This window comes from Microcaecilia unicolor, chromosome 2 (assembly GCF_901765095.1).
Source record: "Microcaecilia unicolor chromosome 2, aMicUni1.1, whole genome shotgun sequence".
NCBI classification, from domain to species: Eukaryota; Metazoa; Chordata; class Amphibia; order Gymnophiona; family Siphonopidae; genus Microcaecilia; species Microcaecilia unicolor.
In genome coordinates, this window is record NC_044032.1 from 190,845,505 (window position 1) to 190,866,807 (window position 21,303).

The window sequence follows — 21,303 nt, forward strand, 5'->3', positions numbered from 1 at the left end:
TGCCTGTATGGTACCTTCAGAGGTGAGGAATTTGGAATGGAGATGGGATCAGCTCTTTCTGGGACAGGCACAAGTGTCTCGCACAGTCCAGTCTGTATATTATAAAATAAAAACTATTCACTGGTTAAAGCCCTGTCCAACTGTGGACCTATTTAGGTTGGTAGTACAGCCATCAGTCCTTCCTGTTCTAGAGTATTGTAATACCCTGTATGTGGAATTGGTCAGACCAACTACACAGGTTGCAGGTAACCTAGAATGCAACTGCTAGATTAATCTTCTTGATAGTGCTCTGGGCTTCAGCACATCCACTATTGAATTTATTGCACTGGCTACCTATACAAACCTGATCAAGATTCAAGATATTGTGCAGAACATTTAGAGCTATACATGAAAATGCCCCTAGATATCTGGCCCAGAAATGAGTGCCCTACACTCCAAAACACAATCTGTGCTCTCACCAGAGGGGCTTATTGGAAGCTCCATTATTGTGAATCTTGCGATGCGCATGGTGTTAGTCAAGAGCATTCTCAACAACGGCGCCCACGCTATGGATCAAAATGTCTCCTGTATTATGCCTGGTGGACCACTACGGGTCTTTTTGTAAAGCACTAAAAACTTGTCTTTGCCCATAATGTCAGAATGGTGGATATACTGGGATAGGTGCGCATGTTTTCATTTAGTTTTTATTTGATAGTAATAAGGGGTTAGCTCAAGATAGGTCAGGAATTAGCAAAAACGTTTGTAACCAGGAAATAAATAAAATGTTCACATATATGTGGCCACATACACGCATAAACGGCTCATAAAACAATGACCAGTGTAAAAATACGAACTTTAGACAATAGGGTCCAGATTCTATATATAGGAACTAAAGTTGTGTGTGTAAATTTGGCAGTGTGGCCAAACTGCACGCGCAACTTGACTAAAAAGTCAATCGGAGCTGATAATTGGCCAATAACAAGGAATTATTGGCACTAATTAGAATTTACATGCATGACTTATAAGTGTATTCTGTAAAGTGGTGTGTGTAAATTCTAATGAGTGGATCACAAAAGGGGGCGTGGTCATGGGAATGGCATGGGCTTCCTAAAAATTACATGCAGTGTTATAGTATATGCCCAATCCACGCCAAAGTCAGGCGCGGACATTTCCACCAGGCTTTCGTTGGCATAAATGGTCACACTCACACCTAAATTTTAGTTGTGGAGACAAGCGTTACACGTATAAACCACAGCTAACTTTAGGTGAGGTGTACAGAATAGCACTAAGCATGGTTTTGTTCGGCACCAATTTTTTAGGCGCTGTTCATAGAATTGTCCCCTAGGTGCGTAAATGAGCAGAGTTTGGAAGGAGCGTGGGTGAGGTACGCCTGTACATACATATATACTAATCTATGTGTGCAATTAAAAATTAGAGGCACAGTAGCTGTAAATGTCTGCACCTGCAATGTAGGTTTATTGACTTAAAATAGGTGATTGTTAGTGAGTGGTAATGTAGCAGCGCTAACTGATCAGTGCAGAAACGCCCAGTCCTGCCCCCGACATGTCCCCTTCATGGAAAAAATAAAACTGTTTTGTGACATGCAGTTTACGCCGGGGGCATAGCCAGACTTCGGCGGGAGGGGGGTCCAGAGCCCGAGGTGAGGGGGCACATTTTAGCTGACCCCCCCCCCCCACTTTTGACCCCTCCCCCGGAGTCACCACCCCTCCCCCATCCCTTTCAACCTCCCCCCTCCTGCCAACCCTCCCCCACCACCGCCAGGTACCTTTGCTGGCGGGGGTCCCCAACCCCACCAGCCGAAGCCCCTTCAGCGCCAGTCTCCAAGTCCAGCACGTTCAATGATCTGGATTCTGTTTCTGTGAGTCCTGATGTCCTGCACGTTCCTAGGGTAGGACATCAGGACTCACAGAAACAGAATCCAGATCAGCAACGTGCCGGAGACCGGCGCTGAAGAGGACTTCGACTGGCGGGGGTTGGGGACCCCCGCCAGCAAAGGTACCTGACAGTGGAGGAAGGTTGGTGGCAGAGGGTCAGCGGTGGGGGCATGAAAGCAGGGGGGCCAGTGCTAAATCTGCGAGGGCCCATGTCGCTGTGGCCCCATCTAGCTATGCCCCTGGTTTACACATGCAGATCTCAAACTTACCGCAGGACGACTGAGTGTGTCCCATGGTAAAAGCCATTTTAAGCTGCAGTAAGCGCAAGCTAACACCTACCGCAGCTTAATAAAAGGACCCTTAAGTTTCATACAACTGCCACTAGCCAGTGATAGAAAGGGACCTAAATCAATTTGTTCCCAAACAGAAGGAAGTCTGGGTTTAATCATCTTAAGATCCCCTTAACACCCCTGACCACAGATGACCTCAATGTTATGCATAATTTCATGAAAAAGAAACAAATGTTAGAAAAAAATAAAACAAAAACCATATAAGAGATGGGGGTAGACCAATGTAGTTCCAACAGTCAATCAACATAAAGCAATGACTAAAGTGACTCCTATTTTTTATTGCATGTGTTTATTGCTCCACTTTTGGATAGTGCCGACAGCGCCTTTGATATATGTCATTGGCTATTGGATGCCTTGCTGTGCCTATTTCATCTTATCAACTTGGTGTTTTACTTGATTCCTGATGCAGGCGCACGTTGCACCAAAACGCAAGACTACGTTGGGACACTTTAGTCATTGTTTTATGTTAAATAAATAACCTTAGTTGGAAATATATTGGTCTACCTCCATCTTTTTGTGTTTTTTTGCTTTTGTTTGTTGTTTGTTTGTTGTTTTACTTCTGCTGTTTTTGTTGCATTTAGAAAAAAGAAGACACCAAACTTGATTGCAGACTGCTGGACAAACATGAAACTACAACAACTCAAATAGCACTGATGTTCCACAAAATGTAGAATACAGTCCACACGTCACAAAAAGGTCGCACAAAGGAGCTCATCAGTCATGCTCCTTTGTTGATGCAACGTCATGGGCACACAGTCATCGGCACATGCTGCCTCTAGCGCAGGCTCCTTCTACTTCACCCAGGCACCCCAGTGGCATCCCTGAGGACAGGCAGCAGTAGTGTGAACATAAGAACATAAGAGTAGCTATACTGGGTCAGACCAGTGGTCCATCTAGCCCAGTATCTTGTTTTCCAAACAGTGGTCCAGCCAGGTCACAAGTACCTCGCAGAAACCCAAATCGTGGCAACACTCCATACTACAGATCCCAGAGTACAGCATGCAGTGGAACAGGGTACAGTGCACACAAACACTATTGTTGATAAGGGAGTCAGAAGTGATGCCCAGCAGGCAGGTATATATAAATGCAGTTGAACACAAGCATGCAGACCAAACTACTGCAGCATAAATACATGGTTATGAGAAAAGCAAATGGAAGACTTAAGTTGAAGAGACTTCAAGATAAGTTTCTGATTACATTTATCTTTCTTTAAGAGAAGTTTTTATATGCAAATACAAAAAAAAAGCCATGTTTATAAAAAATGGATTTGGTGCAATGATTAAACTTCACTGAGAGAATTAACACATTACTGTCTTGTTTGTCCTGTTTGTCTATCCTAATTAGATTGTAAGCTCTGTCAAGCAGGGACTGTCTCTTCATGCTCAAGTGTACAGCGCTGCGTACATCTAATAGCGCTATAGAAATAATAAGTAGTAGTAGTTATGTGATGCAAAGTAATATTCTCAACAGATACGAGTCCATTACCTTATAATAATGATGGTGATTATTATTTCAATTGTGTGAATCTATTTCCCTTTGACTCAAGACTATAGTCCCATTTCTTTGTGAAGTGTTTATTTAAGTTGTAAGTTTATGGCAAGACAGACCTACTGTCTCAGATACCTTGCTTCTGGTAAAACACATTTTAATAAAAGATCCTATTGCTTCATCTCTTGCGGTAAACTGTGCATTTAGTTGTTCTACATTTGAAACAATTCTAAAGGAATCGTCACAGGTTTTTTTTTTTTTTTAAGTAAGGAAACAGCAGAAGGGGGAAAAAGCCAACAAAGCATATAAAAGAGAAGAACTTACTAGATTTAGATCCACAGGTAGGCGATATCTGCCCATTCGAACAAGTGCACATGTTAGGACGGGAACAAAATCCTTCCCCACAACTATTTCGACAAATCGCTGGAAGAGAAAGAGCATTTTATAAAGTTTACAGCTGGTGCAATTTCCCTGCTCATCTTGAGCTGAAGAAAAGTTATTTCTGGTAAACAAAATTACATTGTTCTTCAAGAGGAAGGATTAACAGTCACAATGTGGATGCTTGTCCCTAAGAGGAAAATTGCTTAATTAAAGGAATGTCAAAACCACACCAGACATGATTCCCACAGATGCAGCATTTGATGTGTTACACACATATAATTAAGATCTTGTGTTTTATGCTACTAGGACAATCCATTCCATGAAGGCCAGTACACAGACTAGTTATAGTCTAGGTGTCATTATGACAGCAATCCTGTAAAAAGTAAAAAATGGAGCAAACATCAGTAAAAAAAAAAAAAAAAAAGCTCCTGGGCAGCCAATGTATGCCATGGAATATCTTATACAAATGTTAAGTGTGACGGGGTTCTGTTAGATCAGTACAATTTGTTCTGTAGGCATTTGTCTGCTAACAAGATTTGATGGTGGCAGGGCAAATTCATTGTATTTACTCATTCTTCTAGATGTTACCTTGTGATTAAGTGGTTCCCTGCAATGAGGCTCCATGTGGGTGTGTCCAGGATAGTAATTGGGTAGGCTGCATAGGGTTACCATATATGCTCTTTTAACAGGATATGTTCTGTTTTTGGACTTCTTCAGATATGTCCTCCAGGATTTTTAACTTTTAGGGAAATGCCCTCTTTTTCTTTTATGCCTATGACCAACACACCTATCTGCATAATGAGAGAAACTGTCTTTGGACTATTAGTTAATGAGGGTGCTAAAGAGAGAGAAAGGCACTGCTGATCCTCTCTCCGTTCCCCTGCTGGTTGAAACTGTCAAAGGAACTTTGTTTGTGCAGCACAGCTTTAAGCATGTGTCATGCAAAGACTTTCACACGTATCTCAGAAGTCTGCCAAAGTTGTTGAAGGTTATGCGCTCTTCTGATAAGTACGCCTAGGCTAAGACTCTGTCAAACTAAAATCCAGAAGTTCTTGAAAAGTAGATTGTGTACCGCTGTACTGTAAGTAAGTTGATGTGTGTTCATTAACTAAAGGCTATGATTAAATATTTCTTTAGCAAAGGTAGCAACCATTTTTATTTTTTTCTGTCCTCTTTTTTGTCTCCGCAAATATGGTAACCCTAGGTAGGCATGATAAAGATCCAGAGTCTCCTCTCGGGAAGTGAAAGGAAGAATAGTCTGGATCCAGTCTGAAAGGAGTGGAAACTGTTTTTTCTGAAGACCAAAACAAACTGACTCCCCAGTAGAGCTGCCGTCACCCAAGTAGAAAAAGTATGAGCTTAAGCAACGACAACCAAAGGACCAAAAAGAGATGTTTCAATTCCATAAGTAACAAAAAGATCAAGCATTCTACAAGTTCAGTATTTGTCCTAGTCAATGGTTGAAAAGAGGAGTCTATAGCCTGTTAAAGACGCTGAGTCTTGTCTGTGTGCCACAGCCAAAACCTTAAGGTTGTAAGTTACTCTGTAAAGAAGTTCAAGCTCAGAAAAATAAAAATAGAAGTTAAGTGATAATTTCTCTGTTTACCAAGTGACTGTAAGAGACATTGGACTTGTAGTATTTTTTTGCATTTATTTGTGAACAGCTGAAAGATATACAAACCCGTTAATGAACTTTGTAAATACTGACAGCTACACATGCTTTTGCATCTTTGGAATAATATCGTAAGTTCTACATAGAAGAAGAAAGTCCCTGCTGGCTAAATACAACCACCCAAGCTCCACTATAGCATCTAAATGACCTAACAACTAAAAAACCTCAGCAGAGGAGTAGCAGTAGTCTGAGAACTGGGGAACTGGGCTTGATTCACACCGTAACTCTTTGTGACTTTGGGCAAGTCACTTAACCCTCCATTGCCTCAGGTACAAAAAGAAGTACCTGTATATAATATGTAAACCACTTTGATTATAACCACAGAAAGGCTGTGTATCAAGTCCCATCCCCTTGATAAGTACTGCTCTACTCTACATGTCTTGTCTGTTTCTACAAACAAACCTTTACCAGTGACGGGAAGGTGGTAGAACTAGAGGACTTGAATTGAGGTTGCATGGGGAATAATGTCACGAAGTACTTATTCAAGGAGAGGATGGTAGATACTTAGAATGTACTCCTGCGAAAGGTGGTGGAGATGAAAATAGTAACGGAATTCAAAAATACGTGGGATAAACACAAAGGAGTCCTGTATAGAAAGCATGGAACCAAACAAGCTTAACGGTGATTAGATGGGGAAGCAAAGCCAGCACTGAGCAGACTTATACGGTCTGTGTCCTAATCAAGGCTGGACAGGTTCAGCTTCAGCAGCTGGAGAACAAGGCCTGTGCTGGGTAGACTTTTACGGTCTGTGCCCTGAAAATGGCAAGGACAAAGCAAGCTCAAGTATACATATGTAGTATCACATCATACTTTAAGCTATGCCAGTGTTTCCCAAACTGTGCACTACAGCAAACTCACAGGGGTACCGTGGGGCAGATGGGAGTTCACACACCGAGCGCCGGAACAAGTTGCAAGGAGCAGGGAGTGCACCCCCCCCCCCCCCCCACACACGCACACACACACACACATACACAATAATCCCACTCCGAGTCTACATTGCTGTTGAGAACTACACATGGCTGGGGCAAAGTTACCGATCACAGCTCAGATATGATTGGTCACCAAGCCTGTCTGGCTCCTAAAAGGGCGATCCTGATTGGGAGGCAAGGAGTGAGGCTCTTTGCTCCCAATCAGAATCACCCTTTTAGGTGCCAGATAGGCTCTGTGACCAATCACAGCTGAGCTGTGATCGGTAGCTTGCCCCAGCCATGTATGGCAGGAAAATAGTGGTCCTCCACTGCACAACATATTTTTCATTTCAAAGAAAATTTAGTGTTCCTAGTATGCATGCTACAAATAAATCAAAAATATATATTAAAGTCTATTAAACAGATTTCCTGAGATTCATAAGCCTGACCAACTTAAGTCACTAATCCTTCCAAGATAAATAAACCACATACAAAATGCAGCTGGCTAATAATCAGTGTGGCTAGTCTTCTGCAGTAGGGCTACAAAGGTTCTCCTTTCACTAACTCTTTCAGCAGTGCTAGTGTGGCAAGGCTGCCAGGATTCCCTGCTGCTGTTCTCTGCCTTGTGGTTGTTTTTCTAACAACAGCACAATCACAAATCTTTGAAAGCACTACACTAGAATTCCTAGAAATCCACAAAAATGCCAATTTTTCAACTTTCACCCCCTACAGGATCTCCCCTTACCAAAAGCCTATTTTCACCTCCACTCATGTTTGTCATTGTTCTACTTCTTGTCTCTGGTTTCTCCCAAGCTTCTCAATACCAATTATTTCCATCCCCATTTATCTCATTTCTCTCTTTTTACATCTTTCTAGGGCCGTCTCATCCCCTATTTCCTAAGGGCCTCTTCCTCCTTCCTTATTAATGACTTCCATCCTGCCCCTTCCTCCAACCCTGGCATCTTCTTCTGCCCCTCTAGACAACAGAACCCCCCCCCCCCCCACACACACACACACACACACACACACAGAGTGTGGTTCTCAACACTCCTCCTGTAAGAGAACAGAGCCAGACTATCTGTGGTGCAAAATCTGCAGGAATCACAGTGTTCCCCATGGCTGATTCTCCTGTGAAGAGCAGGTCATTTCCTTAGGTGGCCATCAGCTCCCAATTTGAAGATGACCATTAGGGAGCTCCATTAATGCTTTATGGTAATAACCAGTGACGGAAGTATGGGGGGGGGAGGATGAAATTCCATCAGAGTCCACATAGTAAAGTGAGTTGCACAATGTGTGTTTTTGTGGAGGCCTAAAAGGAACAAGCACAAGTCGTCCCCAGTGGAGGAATAGCCTAATGGTTAGTCCAGCATGCTATAGTCTGAGGATCAATTCCCACTGCTGCTCCCTGTGACCCTGGGCAAATCACTTAACCCTCCATTGCTCCAGGTGCAAAAGCTTAAGGGCACAGAAAATAAATGTAAAGCACTTTGGTTGTACCACAGAAAAGCAGTGTATCAAATCCATGACCCTTTACCCTTACTGCTCCACCACTAGTTATGGCATCTGAATCTTGAAGGAAAATCACACAGGAGGGTGCACTCCTGCTAGAATTAAACACCCTAGGACAGGGGTCAGCAACCTGTGGCACACCAAGCCTTAAGGTTTTGTGTCAGAACAGCAGGGAAATCAGTAGCATGAACTCAGAATGTGCAGGGAGTGCCAGCATCAGCAGCTAGAAGTGTCATCAACTTCCTCACTACCCAGACAGCATGGGGGGATCGAGCAGACACATCTTCAACTGGCAGGGCTCGAGCATTCCTGCCAGCCAAGGTATTAATTTTACCGCAGGGGTGGGGGCAGAGAGAAGAAATGCATGGTGTCATTGTAATTCTGATCTGCAAAAGGTGGCATGTCCTATACAATAGGTTGCTGACCCCTGCCCTAGAAATTCCCTATTCTGCAGCAGCTTCCCAATTCAAAATCCAAGGACCCAATCAATCCATTTTTTTACTACAAAACTCTGTAGCAATTTATGCTGGATCACCCATCCCTTTATAAGAAAGTACTGCCCTTTTTCATTAACAGCATTTTCATTTGCCGCACACTTTCTGAGAAAAGTGCTAGATATTCTCAATACCCTTTCTACTGCCAGGGTTTTTGCATCATCTCTTCTTGTAAGTCCCCTTCTCACCGGGTAGTAGGAGCATCTGACCGAAATTCTTTCAACACCATCTCTTTAATGGGGACTGAAAAGATTTTACATCCTACGGATTCTGCTACTTCACCTGATAATCTTATTCTGCCCTCTTTTGTACAGAACCCAGAATTGGGATTTAGTTCATATCTTAGAGCTATGTTCAACTCCAATCTGACCCCACCTAAGGTTCCCTCTTTTTGGAAAGAGTCCTGTGTGAGACCTCATTTAAAAATTCCCAGCCTAGAACCTCATCATGTTTCACACTATAGGCCAGGATCCAATCTCCTCAAAGTAACAGAGAAAGCAGCTCTATTTCACTTAATGGACTGCTTAAATAAAGTTAATGCCCTACATGTTCAGCCATCCAGATCATGTGTAGGCCATAGTACAGACACTGATTTAGCAGTGATGCATAATGAAATTGTGGTAAATCTGGATGACAAAATGTGGGAGGGAGGTTCTGGAAGCCAAATTTAGACTCCTAGGTAGAAAGCTGAAATCCAGATCCTCCAGGGTAGCATTTTCAGAAATGCTCCCCGTTCCATGTGCAGGGCCCAAAAGACAGTCAGAGAGCTCCGGAGCCTCAATGCGTGGATGAGGCGATGGTGCAGGCAGGAGGGTTAAAGATTTGTTAGGAACTGGGCAACATTCTGGGGAAGGGGGAGCCTATTCCAAAAGGATGGGCTCCACCTTAACCAGGTTGGGACCAGGCTGCTAGCATCAGCATTTAAAAAGGAAATAGAGCAGCGTTTAAACTAGAAACTGGGGGAAGCGAACAGTCACTGAAAAGTACATGGTTCGGAACACGATATCTTTCAAAGATATCATTCTAATAGCGAGGTTGCAATAGAGACCACAGTAGACCAGCAGGTTCATTTTCAAAACAGAAAAACATCTAAAAAATGTCATAAAGCGGCATTTGGATGTTTTTCTCACAAAAACGACCAAATCAGTATTTTTGAAACCAATATTTCTAGACGTTTTTCTATGAAGTCCATCAGAAGTGCGTCCAAATCTCAAGGGGGCATGTCAGGGGTGTGTTCAGGCTGGGACTTGGGAGTTCCTAAGACTTAGACGTTTTTCAGCCATAATGAAACAAAACAAAGACGTCCAGGACTAAAACTAAGACGTTTTGAGCTAGACCTGATTTTTTATAACCAATAATGGACAAAATCCTGCCCTAAATAACCAGATGAGCACTGGAGGGAATCAGGGATGACCTCCCCTTATTCCTCCTGTGGTCACTAACCCTCTCCCACCCCCTGAAAATGTGATGAAAAACATTACTTGCCAGCCTTAGATGTTGTACTCAGGTACATTAGAACAGCATGCAGGTCCCTGGAATAGTCTAGGGTTGGATGCAGCACACTGCAGACAGGTGGACCCAGGTTCCTACCTCCCTCTACCTTTTATACTTGTGGAGGAAACCGTGAATCCTCCAAAACTCACCAGAAACCCACTGTACCCACATATAGGCACCCCCTTCACCTGTAAGGGCTATGGTAGTGGTGTACAGTTGGGGGGGGGGGTTGGGGGGCTCAGCACACAAGGTAAGGGAGCAATGGTAAAATATATACCTGGGAGTATTTTATGAAGTCCACTGCAGTGCCCCCTAGGGTGCCCTAGCACTGTCCTGGGATGTCAGGGGAACCAGTGTACTAAAAATGCTGGCTCCTCCTACATCCCAATGGCTTGATTTTGCGCGTTTTGCACTTGGACGGGTTTTTTTTCCCGAAAACGGACCAAAAAACAAAACATCCAAATCACAAAACCTTGTTCGCAACAGTATTTTCTAAAACAAAAGATAGACGTTTTTCTTTTTTGAAAATGACCTTCTTTCCTATTCGGATTTGGGACGTTTTTCGCAAAACATCCAAAGTCGGACTTAGACGTCTTATCGAAAATGCCCCTCCAGGTTTCTTTAAATAAAAAGCAGACAGATTTTCAAGGTCGCACACTATGCAAACAGAAACAACAAACATGGATTGAAATGTCTATATGGGTGACATGGGTATTGGACAACCTTGTTCCTTAAATAAATGAAGTAATAATATAAACACAGTGTTGCGTGTTTCCTTAGGTTCCCTTTGTCTAATATTACATTCTGTTTAAAAATCAGAAACCAATCAGTGTGCCATATATGCAAAAATAGGGGAAATCAGAAGGAGTGTAAATACTTTTCATATTGCTGTAAGTAAATAAAATTAACATCTGCCGTCAGTGTTTAAAAACTTGTCAACCGTAGCATTTGACTAGTGACCTGACACCTTATTATCTCTAAAGTATTGCTGTGTATAATTGTTATGGTTAGGTTTTAATACCTTTTTACATCACTGTATTTAAAATATTTATAAACTACAGATCACAATCAGTCCCAGGCAGTAAACAATAAAACAACAGAAACAGTTAAACAGCCTCACAAGTTACAAACAATGATGAGGAGAGTTTTATACCAGGATGCCAAGGTGGAAGGGCCTGTTTTTAGCCTATTCTATTTCAAATGGAGAACTCTCTAGAGACAGGGAAATACCTACTGTACCTGACTGTGCACCACCTCAATAGCCCTCAGGCTTGCAGGTGTCTTTAATATTTTGTTACAGTAGGAATATCTATGGTTCTGAAGGGCTCACAATTTAAAGGTAAATTTTGTAAAAGTTGGAGTGGGATTTGAACCTGGGCCCCTGGTTTACAATCCACTGCAGACTTGCTTGCTGCTGTGTTCAGAATGCCCACAATACTGGCTGTTTTCAGGGAGCCTATTTTCCTTTTCTGGTGTCACTTTCAGGGGTGAGGGATGGGGACAGTAAGCACTGGGAAATTGAGGGGTCATGAGGGGTCATGCCTTAATCTCTCCAGGGTAGAAACAAATAAAGCAGATCAGTAGAAGGTAAAATGAATCTTTATTGTAGGGTATTCTATAATAAAGTGTACAGTACTGCGTACGTCTAGTAGCGCTTGAGAAATGATAAGTAGTAGAAGTAGTAGTATCCCCTAGTCAAACGCCCGACAGTAAAGATTCATTTTACCTTCTACTGATCTGCTTTTGATTGTTTCCACATTGGAGTTTGCGGATCGTCTGCTTTCTTGTTTTCTGGGTTAATCTCTCCAGGGTCAGATGCTCAATCACAGCATTTTGTTGTAACCTGGATGTGACTGAAGCAGGTCTAAATAAAAACGTCCTTTTTAGACTTGGACGTTTCTTCTGGTTCGAAAAAGTGGGTGAAGGAGGGGGACAGTAAACAATGGGAGATTCATGAGGGGTCATGCCTTAATCTCTCCAGGGTGGAAACAAACAAAGCAGATCAGTAGAAGGTAAAATAAATCTTTATTGTAGGGTATCCCCTAGTCAAACGCCCGACAATAAAGATTCATTTTACCTTCTACTGATCTGCTTTTGATTGTTTCCACATTGGAGTTTGCGGATCGTCTGCTTTCTTGTTTTCTGGGTTAATCTCTCCAGGGTCAGATGCTCAATCACAGCATTTTGTTGTAACCTGGACGCGACTGAAGCAGGTCTAAATAAAAGCGTCCTTTTTAGACTTGGACATTTCTTCTGGTTCAATTATCGCTGTTGGACGTCCTAATTTTGGGTCCTCCTTAGTCCCACCCAAAACACACCTACAACTAGGACGCACTGCAGTATAGGATGTCCAGATTCTGCAATTCCAAAATCACAATTTGTATGTTTTATGCAAATGGATATTTGTGAGGGGGGGGGGCATTTTGAGATATCCATCTGCTTTAGAAATAAGCACCATTGGCACTTGTGTCATTATACAATATTAGTACATATTATGCAGAACTTTCCTAAATCTCCACTATCCAAGCTGCAAAGGTCTCAAATACAAATCAACTTATGGATCCAATTTCTCCTACATAAGCACAAAACTGTGGAACATACTACCAAAAGCCATGAAAACAACATACGGCCACCTAAACTTCCAAAAATCACTAAAAACCAACCTGTTCAAAAAGGCATACCCCATCGACCCACAACGAAACCAAAGCTTGTAAAAAACTCTACATAACTCTTCCTCTCTATAATTCCCCAATGTGTCTATAACACATGAACTTTATCTGACCACATCAACTCCTTGTATTTGTTTCTCTACTGGAGATGGCGAATGCCTCTACGGTACAATGTAAGCCACATTCAGCCTGCAAATAGGTGGGAAAATGTGGGATACAAATGTAACAAATAAATAAAGAGTACTTAGATAATGAACACCAATATTTATGCTTCCCTGGGAGCAAGCGTAAATGTCAGAGCACAAATTGCCACTCCATCTACGCTCTACCCAACTCATCCTTGAGCAAACCTACTCTACAAACATGTACCTATTTACAGGCATGATCTAATTTTATGAAGCCTTTTATGCATATATATCAGCACGTGAAGAAAGGTTCATAAAAGTACCTCCAATAAAACAACTGACAGACAATACATTAATATTCCACATAATAAAAATTATTCCATATATTCTGTGCTGCTGTTCAAATAGCGAATGCTACCTAAATGAACAGCTGCAAAGATAAAAGATGAAAGTTTAAAAAAAACATCTTGACTGCCCAGATCAGATTGCATTTACATGCAGAAAGAAGGCCAATTGATTACAATGTGAAGTGAAAGAGGCTTTTATAAGACACAAGACCATCTTTCAAAAAAATGAAAAATGGAACCAATAAAAAAATAGGAAACAGAAGAGGCAATGGTAAATTAGATGCAAAGCACTGATAAGGAAGGCAAAAAGAGAATTTGAAAACAAGCTCGCCAAAGAGGCAAAAACACATAATGACATTTTTTTTCAGGTACATTTGAAACAGTCTGTGAGGGAGTTGCTGGATTATTATATGATTGAGGGGTAAAAGGAACACTCAGGAAGGGCAAGGCCATAGTGGAAAGACCAAATGAATTATCTGCTTTGATCTTTACTGAGGAAGAATGCCAGAAATACCAGTTCATGGTAACAATTCAATGGAAGTGAAACAAATCTCAGTGAACCTGGAAGATGCAATAAGTCAAATTGGCAAACTAAACAGTAGCAAATCACCCAGGCCAAGAGGTATACACTCAACACAAACTCTAAAATGAAATAAGAACATAAGAATATAAGCGTTGCCATACTGGTACAGACTGAAAGTCCATCAAGCCCAGTATCCTGTTTCCAATAGTGGCCAATCCTGGTCACAAGTACCTGGCAAGATCCCAAAGAGTACAACAGATTTTATGGAGCTTATCTTAGAAAAAAAGCAGTGGATTTTTTCAAGTCCATCTTAATAATAGCTTATGGACTTTTCTTTTAGGAAATTATTCAAACCTTTTTTTAAAACTCTGCTAAGCTAACTGCTTTTACCACATTCTCTGGCAACAATTCCAGAGTATAATTGCAAAACTACTATTGGTAATTTGTAACCTATCATTAGCAGTCCTAGGCATGACCAGCATAAGCAACTCCTTCTGGCTCCAAAGTTTGATCTTGTACAAGCTTCTAATAATAAAATACTCATACAGGAGTAAAGGATGGGGCACCACAGGGCCTGTCAGAGCACTAAAACAGGCAAGGACCACATTGGATTTTTACTTTCTACTCTCTTCTGCTGCCATGGGGCAGCAGTAAGAAAAGGAACAGAAAACCAGAAGGTGAGGGGGGATCAAGGGGAGGATCTGGACAGGAGCCAGGGGGGAGGGATACATGCTTCCCTTCGCCCCATTCTTATGGACCCTTAACAGTTAAATTTGACACTGACCATTAAAATTGTCTCTGGTATTTTGAAGACTGGAGGATGAACAACATAAGGACAATTTTTAGAAAGGATTCCAGGGGTGATTGGGGAAGCTACAGATCAGTGATGTCAGTGCTGGACAAAATGATAGAAGCTATTATAAAGAACACAATTACTGAACACAGTCAACATGGATTTAGCCAAGGGAAGTCTTGTCTCACCAATCTGTTACTTTTCTTGAAGGCATGAATAAATGTGGATAAAATGGGGCAGATGACAGTGTATCTGGATTTTCAGAAAGCAGTTGACAACATCTCTCATGAGACGTGAGGAAATTAAAAAGCCATGGGATGGGAGGCAATGTCCTATTGTAAAGTGAAAATGGCTTGCAGATAGAAAACAGAGATCAATTTTCTCAAAAGAGAAAGGTGAATAAGGGAGTGCCCTAGGGACCTGTACAGTTTAATATATTCATAAATAATCTCAAAAAAGGAGCGGCAAGTAAAATGATTAGCGTTAAAGACCACATATAATTACTGAAGTTGTTAAAACAGCAGAGGATTATGAGGAATTGAAGAAGGATCTTGTGAGACAGAGGGGCATTTTTGATATTTTTATTTATTTATTTTATTTGTACCCCGCGCTTTCCCACTCATGGCAGGCTCAATGTGGCTTACATATTGTATACAGGTACTTATTTGTACCTGGGGCAAAGGAAGGGTTAAGTGACTTGCCCAGAGTCAAAAGGAGCTGCCTGTGCCATATGACATCTAAATCCGACTTTGGACGTTTTGCTGAAAACATTCAAAAATCAAGTTGTGGAAAATGACCATTTTCAAACCAGAAAAATGGTTTAGTATATCTATCTTTTTGTACCACTTTCCAAAAAATAAAAAAAAAACAAGTGAAAAATGCACAAAATCATGTAAGAGAAGGCAGCTTTCCTAGTAGACTGGCCACACAGGCATCCCTGCAGAGCAGTGGACTTCACATAAAAGGTCCTAAGTACATATCTCACCATTACCCCCTTATATTGTATGGTGAGCACTTCAAAACCCACAAAAACCTACTGTACCCAACTATACACCACTACAATAGCCCTTATGGCTGCAGGTGTCACCTATATGTAGGTATAGTAGGTTCTGGGGGGGGAGGGGGGTTGCGGGCTGATACTTTCCACCACAAGTGTAATATGGTGTGTAGAGTGGATTATGGGCAGGGGTCACCTTCTCTACAGTGCATTGCACCGACCACTAGGCTATTCCAGGAACCTGCTTGCTGCTCTAATAAGACTGGCCATAGCATCTGAAGCTGTCATAGAGGCTGGTATGTACTGTTTCATTTACATCTTTGCAGGGTAGGAGGGGGTCAGTGACCACTGAAGGAGTAAGGGGTGTCATTCTTTTATTCCTGCAGTGGTCATCTGGTCATTTAGGGCACCTTTTTGTGACTTATTCATTAATAAAACAGGTCTAGACCAAAACATCCAATTTATAACCCTGGATGTTTTTGTTTTGTTCCATTATGGCAGAAAAACATCCAAGTGTTAGGAACGCCCAGATCCCACCCTTAACACACCCCTGACATGCCCCTTTGTGATTTGAACGCACTTCTGACGGTCTTTATAGAAAAAAAATATCTAAAAATTGGTTTTGAAAATACCAATTTTGACATTTTTGTGAGAAAAACACCCAAATGCAGATTTCTGCCACTTTTTGGATGTTTTTCTCTTTTGAAAATGAGCCCCTCAGGGACTGGGCATCTCAATAGCAGACAAAATTTAATGTGGACTAGTGAAAAGTAATGCACAAGGGAAAAATAATCCCATCTGTGGGTGTAACATGCTGGATTCTGAGGTAGGACTCACCAGCAAAGAAAAAAAAAATAACTGGAGCCACCGTGGACAAAACGTTGCCATTTTCAGTCCAGTGTACTACTAAACTAGGAAACAGAATGTTAGGGATTGTTTGAAAAAAAAAATAGAACAAAATTCAGAATATCATTATGTTGCACTTGACTATTATGTGCAATTCTGGTCATCCTATAACACAGAGGCTATAAGAGCTGGAAAAGGTTCAGAACATAGGAACCAAAACCATAACAGGAGTGGAATACCTTTCTTATTAAGAAAAGCTAAAACAGTAAAGACTCTTCAGCTTAGAAAAGAGATGACAGAGAGGTGATATGATGGAAATTTACAAACTCATGAATGAAGTGGAACAGTTAAATCGAGATGGATATTTAACCTTTCAAACAACTCTAAATCAAGAGGACACTCCATGAAACAAACAACCAGCAGACTGAAAACACATTTTTTAAGTATTTTGTTTTTTACATACAGTAAACAATTAAGCTGTGGAATCTATTGCCAGAGGATGTGGTCAAGGCAACTGACACAGCAGAGTTCAAAAGGGGTTTGGACAAGTTACTGGCGGAAAAATCCATAAACATTAGTCAGCATGAGTCATTGCCTATCTCTGGAAATGAACTATGAGAAATAGATATAGGGGTTGAAATTTAAAAGGACTTACGTAGGTAGCAGCACCTGCTACCTTGATATGTCTTGCTGAGACAGATACTCAGTAGCACTATCTGGATGGTACCGAGTCAGTCTGGGGTGGAGCTAGGGCAGTTATTTGGGTAGCAGACTAGGAGCCGACTCTGTGGGTGCTTGAGCACCCCCAATATTGAGAAAATTCCTTCTATGTGTCCAGAGAAGGATTATTTCCACTGGGTTTACCACCCCCAATAATTGTGAAAAGTTGGCTCCTATGGTAGCAGTGATTTTCAGTGCCACTACTCAGATAATTAGCTCTCTGGATAATGTCAGCACCTCACTGACTGCCAGGGAATACCCAGATTCTTTTGACCATGGTGGCCGGCATTTTAACAAAATGCTGACCATTGTGGGCTCCATATCATGAGGATACTTTCTAGGATATGCCGGTATTTGTGACCTGGCATATCAAAGACATGGTGCTGGGTTCAATGGCCGTGCAAAAGAAATCAAATAGAATGTGTGTTTTCACACCAGCAGAAAACTGCCCAAGTAAGAAAATAAATGTAAAGCCATCATTTAACTGAATGCAGTTCCACATGCTCTAGTAAATTATTTGTCTCCCATGTTACCAGAATGCCTGCTCCAATGTTTAAAAACAAACTAGATCTCACATTTCTGGATAATTTACACATTTTGTATAACTTATGTGGGAGAGAATCTTTGGAAGAAAGTCAATCTTGTTTTAATATCAAATAACATCAGGCATTATTTCAAAAGCATTGGGTTCCTGGACAGTCTTTGGCTCTTTAAGCTGGAAACACAAAGCCGTTTCTCTCACAAGCTCTGAAATCTTAAAAATTAAAATTGCAAAGAAAATTCAGCACATATTTAGTTCCACAACATAAACCTGAGCAATGTTATTGTCATAAAAAGTACTAGCGGCTCAAGCCAGGAATTTGGCAATGCTTCAGCAGACTAACAAGGTGGGACGATGTGGCTAGAGTGCATCATGCAAGTAGTTTAGGAAGACCACGGAGAAAGGGAAGATGATTACTATTGCAAGGCTGACCCCTAGAGGTACAAGGGCAGTACTGTATGGTTCCATCAAAGGAGGCTTCCTCTTCAGTCTTTGATAGGCATAAATACAAGGAGCTGCCCAGACTACACATGTGAGGAAAAGATCATGAGAGAAATCTGTTTGAAAATTAATCTTCAGGTAAGCAAATCCATTCATACCTTATTAAGAGTATCCTACCATAGACAAATCATTTCAACCATAAAGTCAATCATCTTACTTACAAGTGAGCACACTGAAAATCTAACATCAGATACTTACGAACAATACACTGATTTCCACCAGGTAGTGTTTTCCATCCAGGACAACAGTATGACTGGATTCTAGAGCCACACACATTTGGCCTAATATAAACAAATTAAAAAAAAAATTGTAAGCAAACACCATATAGGCATGTCCCAACAACATATTTTGACATCAGTACAGGAGAATTTAAGTGCCATTAACAGCAACAAATATGCACTCAGAAGATAACTACTAGGCTAGTCTGACAAATGAAAACATTTAAGCATCCTAAGTTAGTCTCAGCATCTGTGAAACTAAAGCATCTTATTTGCTATATATGACTGTGACTGTGGGAAGAAGGGCAAATTGCATGAACTCTTCACTCCTCAAATTACTTCACCAAGATATATGTGCTGCATAAACTGATTTTTTATGGAAATACGTTCACGATATATTTGTAAAAGTGGAGGCAGAAAATAAGGGAAAAGGCCATTTATAACAAGAAATAAGGAACTCTCTGGGCCTCTCACACTTTCCCTCCCCATCTCACCCCTCCACCCAGAGTGGAGGAGTAGCCTAGTGGTTAGTGCAGTAGACTTTGATCCTGGGGAACTGAGTTCAATTCCCACTGCAGCTCCTTGTGACTCTGGGCAAGTCACTTAACCCTCCATTGCCCCTGGTACAAAATAAGTACCTGAATATATGTAAACGGCTTTGAATGTAGTTGCAAAAACCTCAGAAAGGGGGTATATCAAGTCCCATTTCCCTTTCCCTATTTGAGATTCTAGATGGGATGTTGCTACTATTGAGATTCTGTTGCTACTATTTGAGATTCTACATGGAATGTTGCTATTCCACTAGCAACATTTCATGTAGAAGCCTGCCCTTGCACATCAGCAACGTGGCCGCGCAGGCTTCTGTTTCTGCAGGACGTCAGACTTACAGAAACAGAAGCCTGCGTGGCTGCATTGCTGATGTTATGAAAAAATGAAATCATTCTATGTATGTACTGTGATTATGTTGCTAGTGGAGGAGTAGCCTAGTGGTTAGTGCAGTGGACTTTGATCCTGAGGAACTGAGTTTGATTCCCACTGCAGCTCCTTGTGACCCTGGGTAAGTCACTTAACCCTCCATTGCCCCTGGTACAAAATTACCTGAATATATGTAAACTGCTTTGAATGTAGTTGCAAAAACCTCAGAAAGGCAGTATATCAAATCCCATTTCCCCTTTCCCTCTCTTTCTCCCTCCCAGCCACTGTCCAATATCTCACTTCCTTCCTTCTCTCCCAACTTTTCCCCCAGGTCCAACATCTCTCCATTTTCATTCTTTCTCCCCCCCCCCCCCCTCCATTGCCCCTGGTACAAAATAAGTACCTGAATATATGTAAACCACTTTGAATGTAGTTGCAAAAACCTCCGAAAGGCGGTATATCAAGTCCCATTTCCCTTTCCAATTCTCATATACAGAACTCTTCTCTGCCTCCAAGTCCCAGCCACACATATAACCTCTGCCTTTTATTTCTCCATACTCAAGCCCTTGCTTCTAACCCCCTTACACACAATCCCCACAACTTTCACCCTCCCTCCCTCACCTGACACCGATTCTCTTTTCCTTCTGCCTGGTGAACAGAAAGAATAGAGCACCATGTGCTGAGGGCAGAGAGGAGAAAAAGAATGATAGCACTCTACATCTTGGGGCAAAAACAGGGCACTATTGAGTGTGGGGGAAGCAGAAGAGAGAGAGAGAGAGAGAGAGAACAGTGGAAACATCATGGAAAGGGGAAAAAAGCAACAGCACCCGTATGAGGGGCTGAGGGGGAGAAAAGAGGTACCAAAGGGGGGGAGGGGCAGGAAGAGTGGAGGTGTGGCTCGCAGGGAAGTGAGTACGCTTTAAGAAGGAAGAGAATTATCTAGAGAATAGTCTTACAGTTTTTTAAAAATTCACAAACGGAGTTCAGTTGAACAAATCAATGCACTGCTGCATTAATGAGTTACAGCTTTAGATTTAATTGCTATACAGACAAGTACTATTTTTCAAATATATTTTGAGATTGCGATTATTCCATTTGTTTCATTGCTGATATTCAAAGGTGCAGTGATGGAAACTGAAGTTGCCTGACCACGATGTTGAACAGTGGCACTTGGTATTCTGAGTGCTTTAAAAATGTTAATTTTTTTAAAGTGTATCTTGGTGACACAGTTTGAGTTAATGATTTATTGATTATAGATTTTGAATCACAAGTTGTTGTTTTTTTTTTTTTAGCATAACTCCAAGTAGTATTATAGGTGGATACAATAGTTGGGGTTAAATATTGCATGATACTTCTAGTTTTAGCATTAAATGTTTGTTCACAGGGAAGTGAACTAAAGAGTGACTAAAGGGGAACTGGGGAAAAGCAGAGAAAAAAAATGAAAATACCATGGGGGAGAGAAGAGGGAAGAGAGCAGCAGTGATGGTACAAAACAGTGGCAACATGGGAGGAATAGAGCAGCAGCAGCACTAAGCTGTAAGGGAAAAGCAGTAGAACTGGAGGAAAAGGAGGGAGCACAAAGGAAAAGAGGGCGATAAGAGAAGAGAAAACGTCAGCCTGCCCAGGATGCTTCTCCTTGTTCCTACATGCATGTTTTAAATAACATGAGCTACAGTTTGGGAGAAGTAGCAGCTGTGAGATCTGTGAGCACTGCTCCATGCCCTGTACTTACTTTCCCTTCATGGGCAGCAGTCTGTAGCCCTGGAAAAATTTGCTGCTTACCTTTAAAAGCAGGTTGTTGGGTTTTTTTTCCCTTACATTTGTACCTCACGCTTTCCCACTCATAGCAGGTTCAATGCAGCTTACATATTATATACAGGTACTTATTTGTACCTGGGGCAATAGAGGGTTAAGTGACTTGCCCAGAGTCATAAGGAG

The 21,303-nt window shown here is 41.6% G+C and overlaps 1 protein-coding gene across 1 annotated transcript in view; it reads right to left on the reverse strand.

The window, feature by feature from the left end:
- FBN2 (fibrillin 2) overlaps positions 1-18,507 on the reverse strand; it is a 526,098-nt gene extending 507,591 nt beyond the window's left edge. Inside the window, 2 exon segments of the mRNA XM_030191959.1 lie at positions 4,037-4,135; positions 18,431-18,507. Coding sequence (XP_030047819.1) covers positions 4,037-4,088 — 52 coding nt within the window. The 5' untranslated portion in view covers positions 4,089-4,135; positions 18,431-18,507.
- Positions 18,508-21,303: the final 2,796 nt, after the last annotated feature.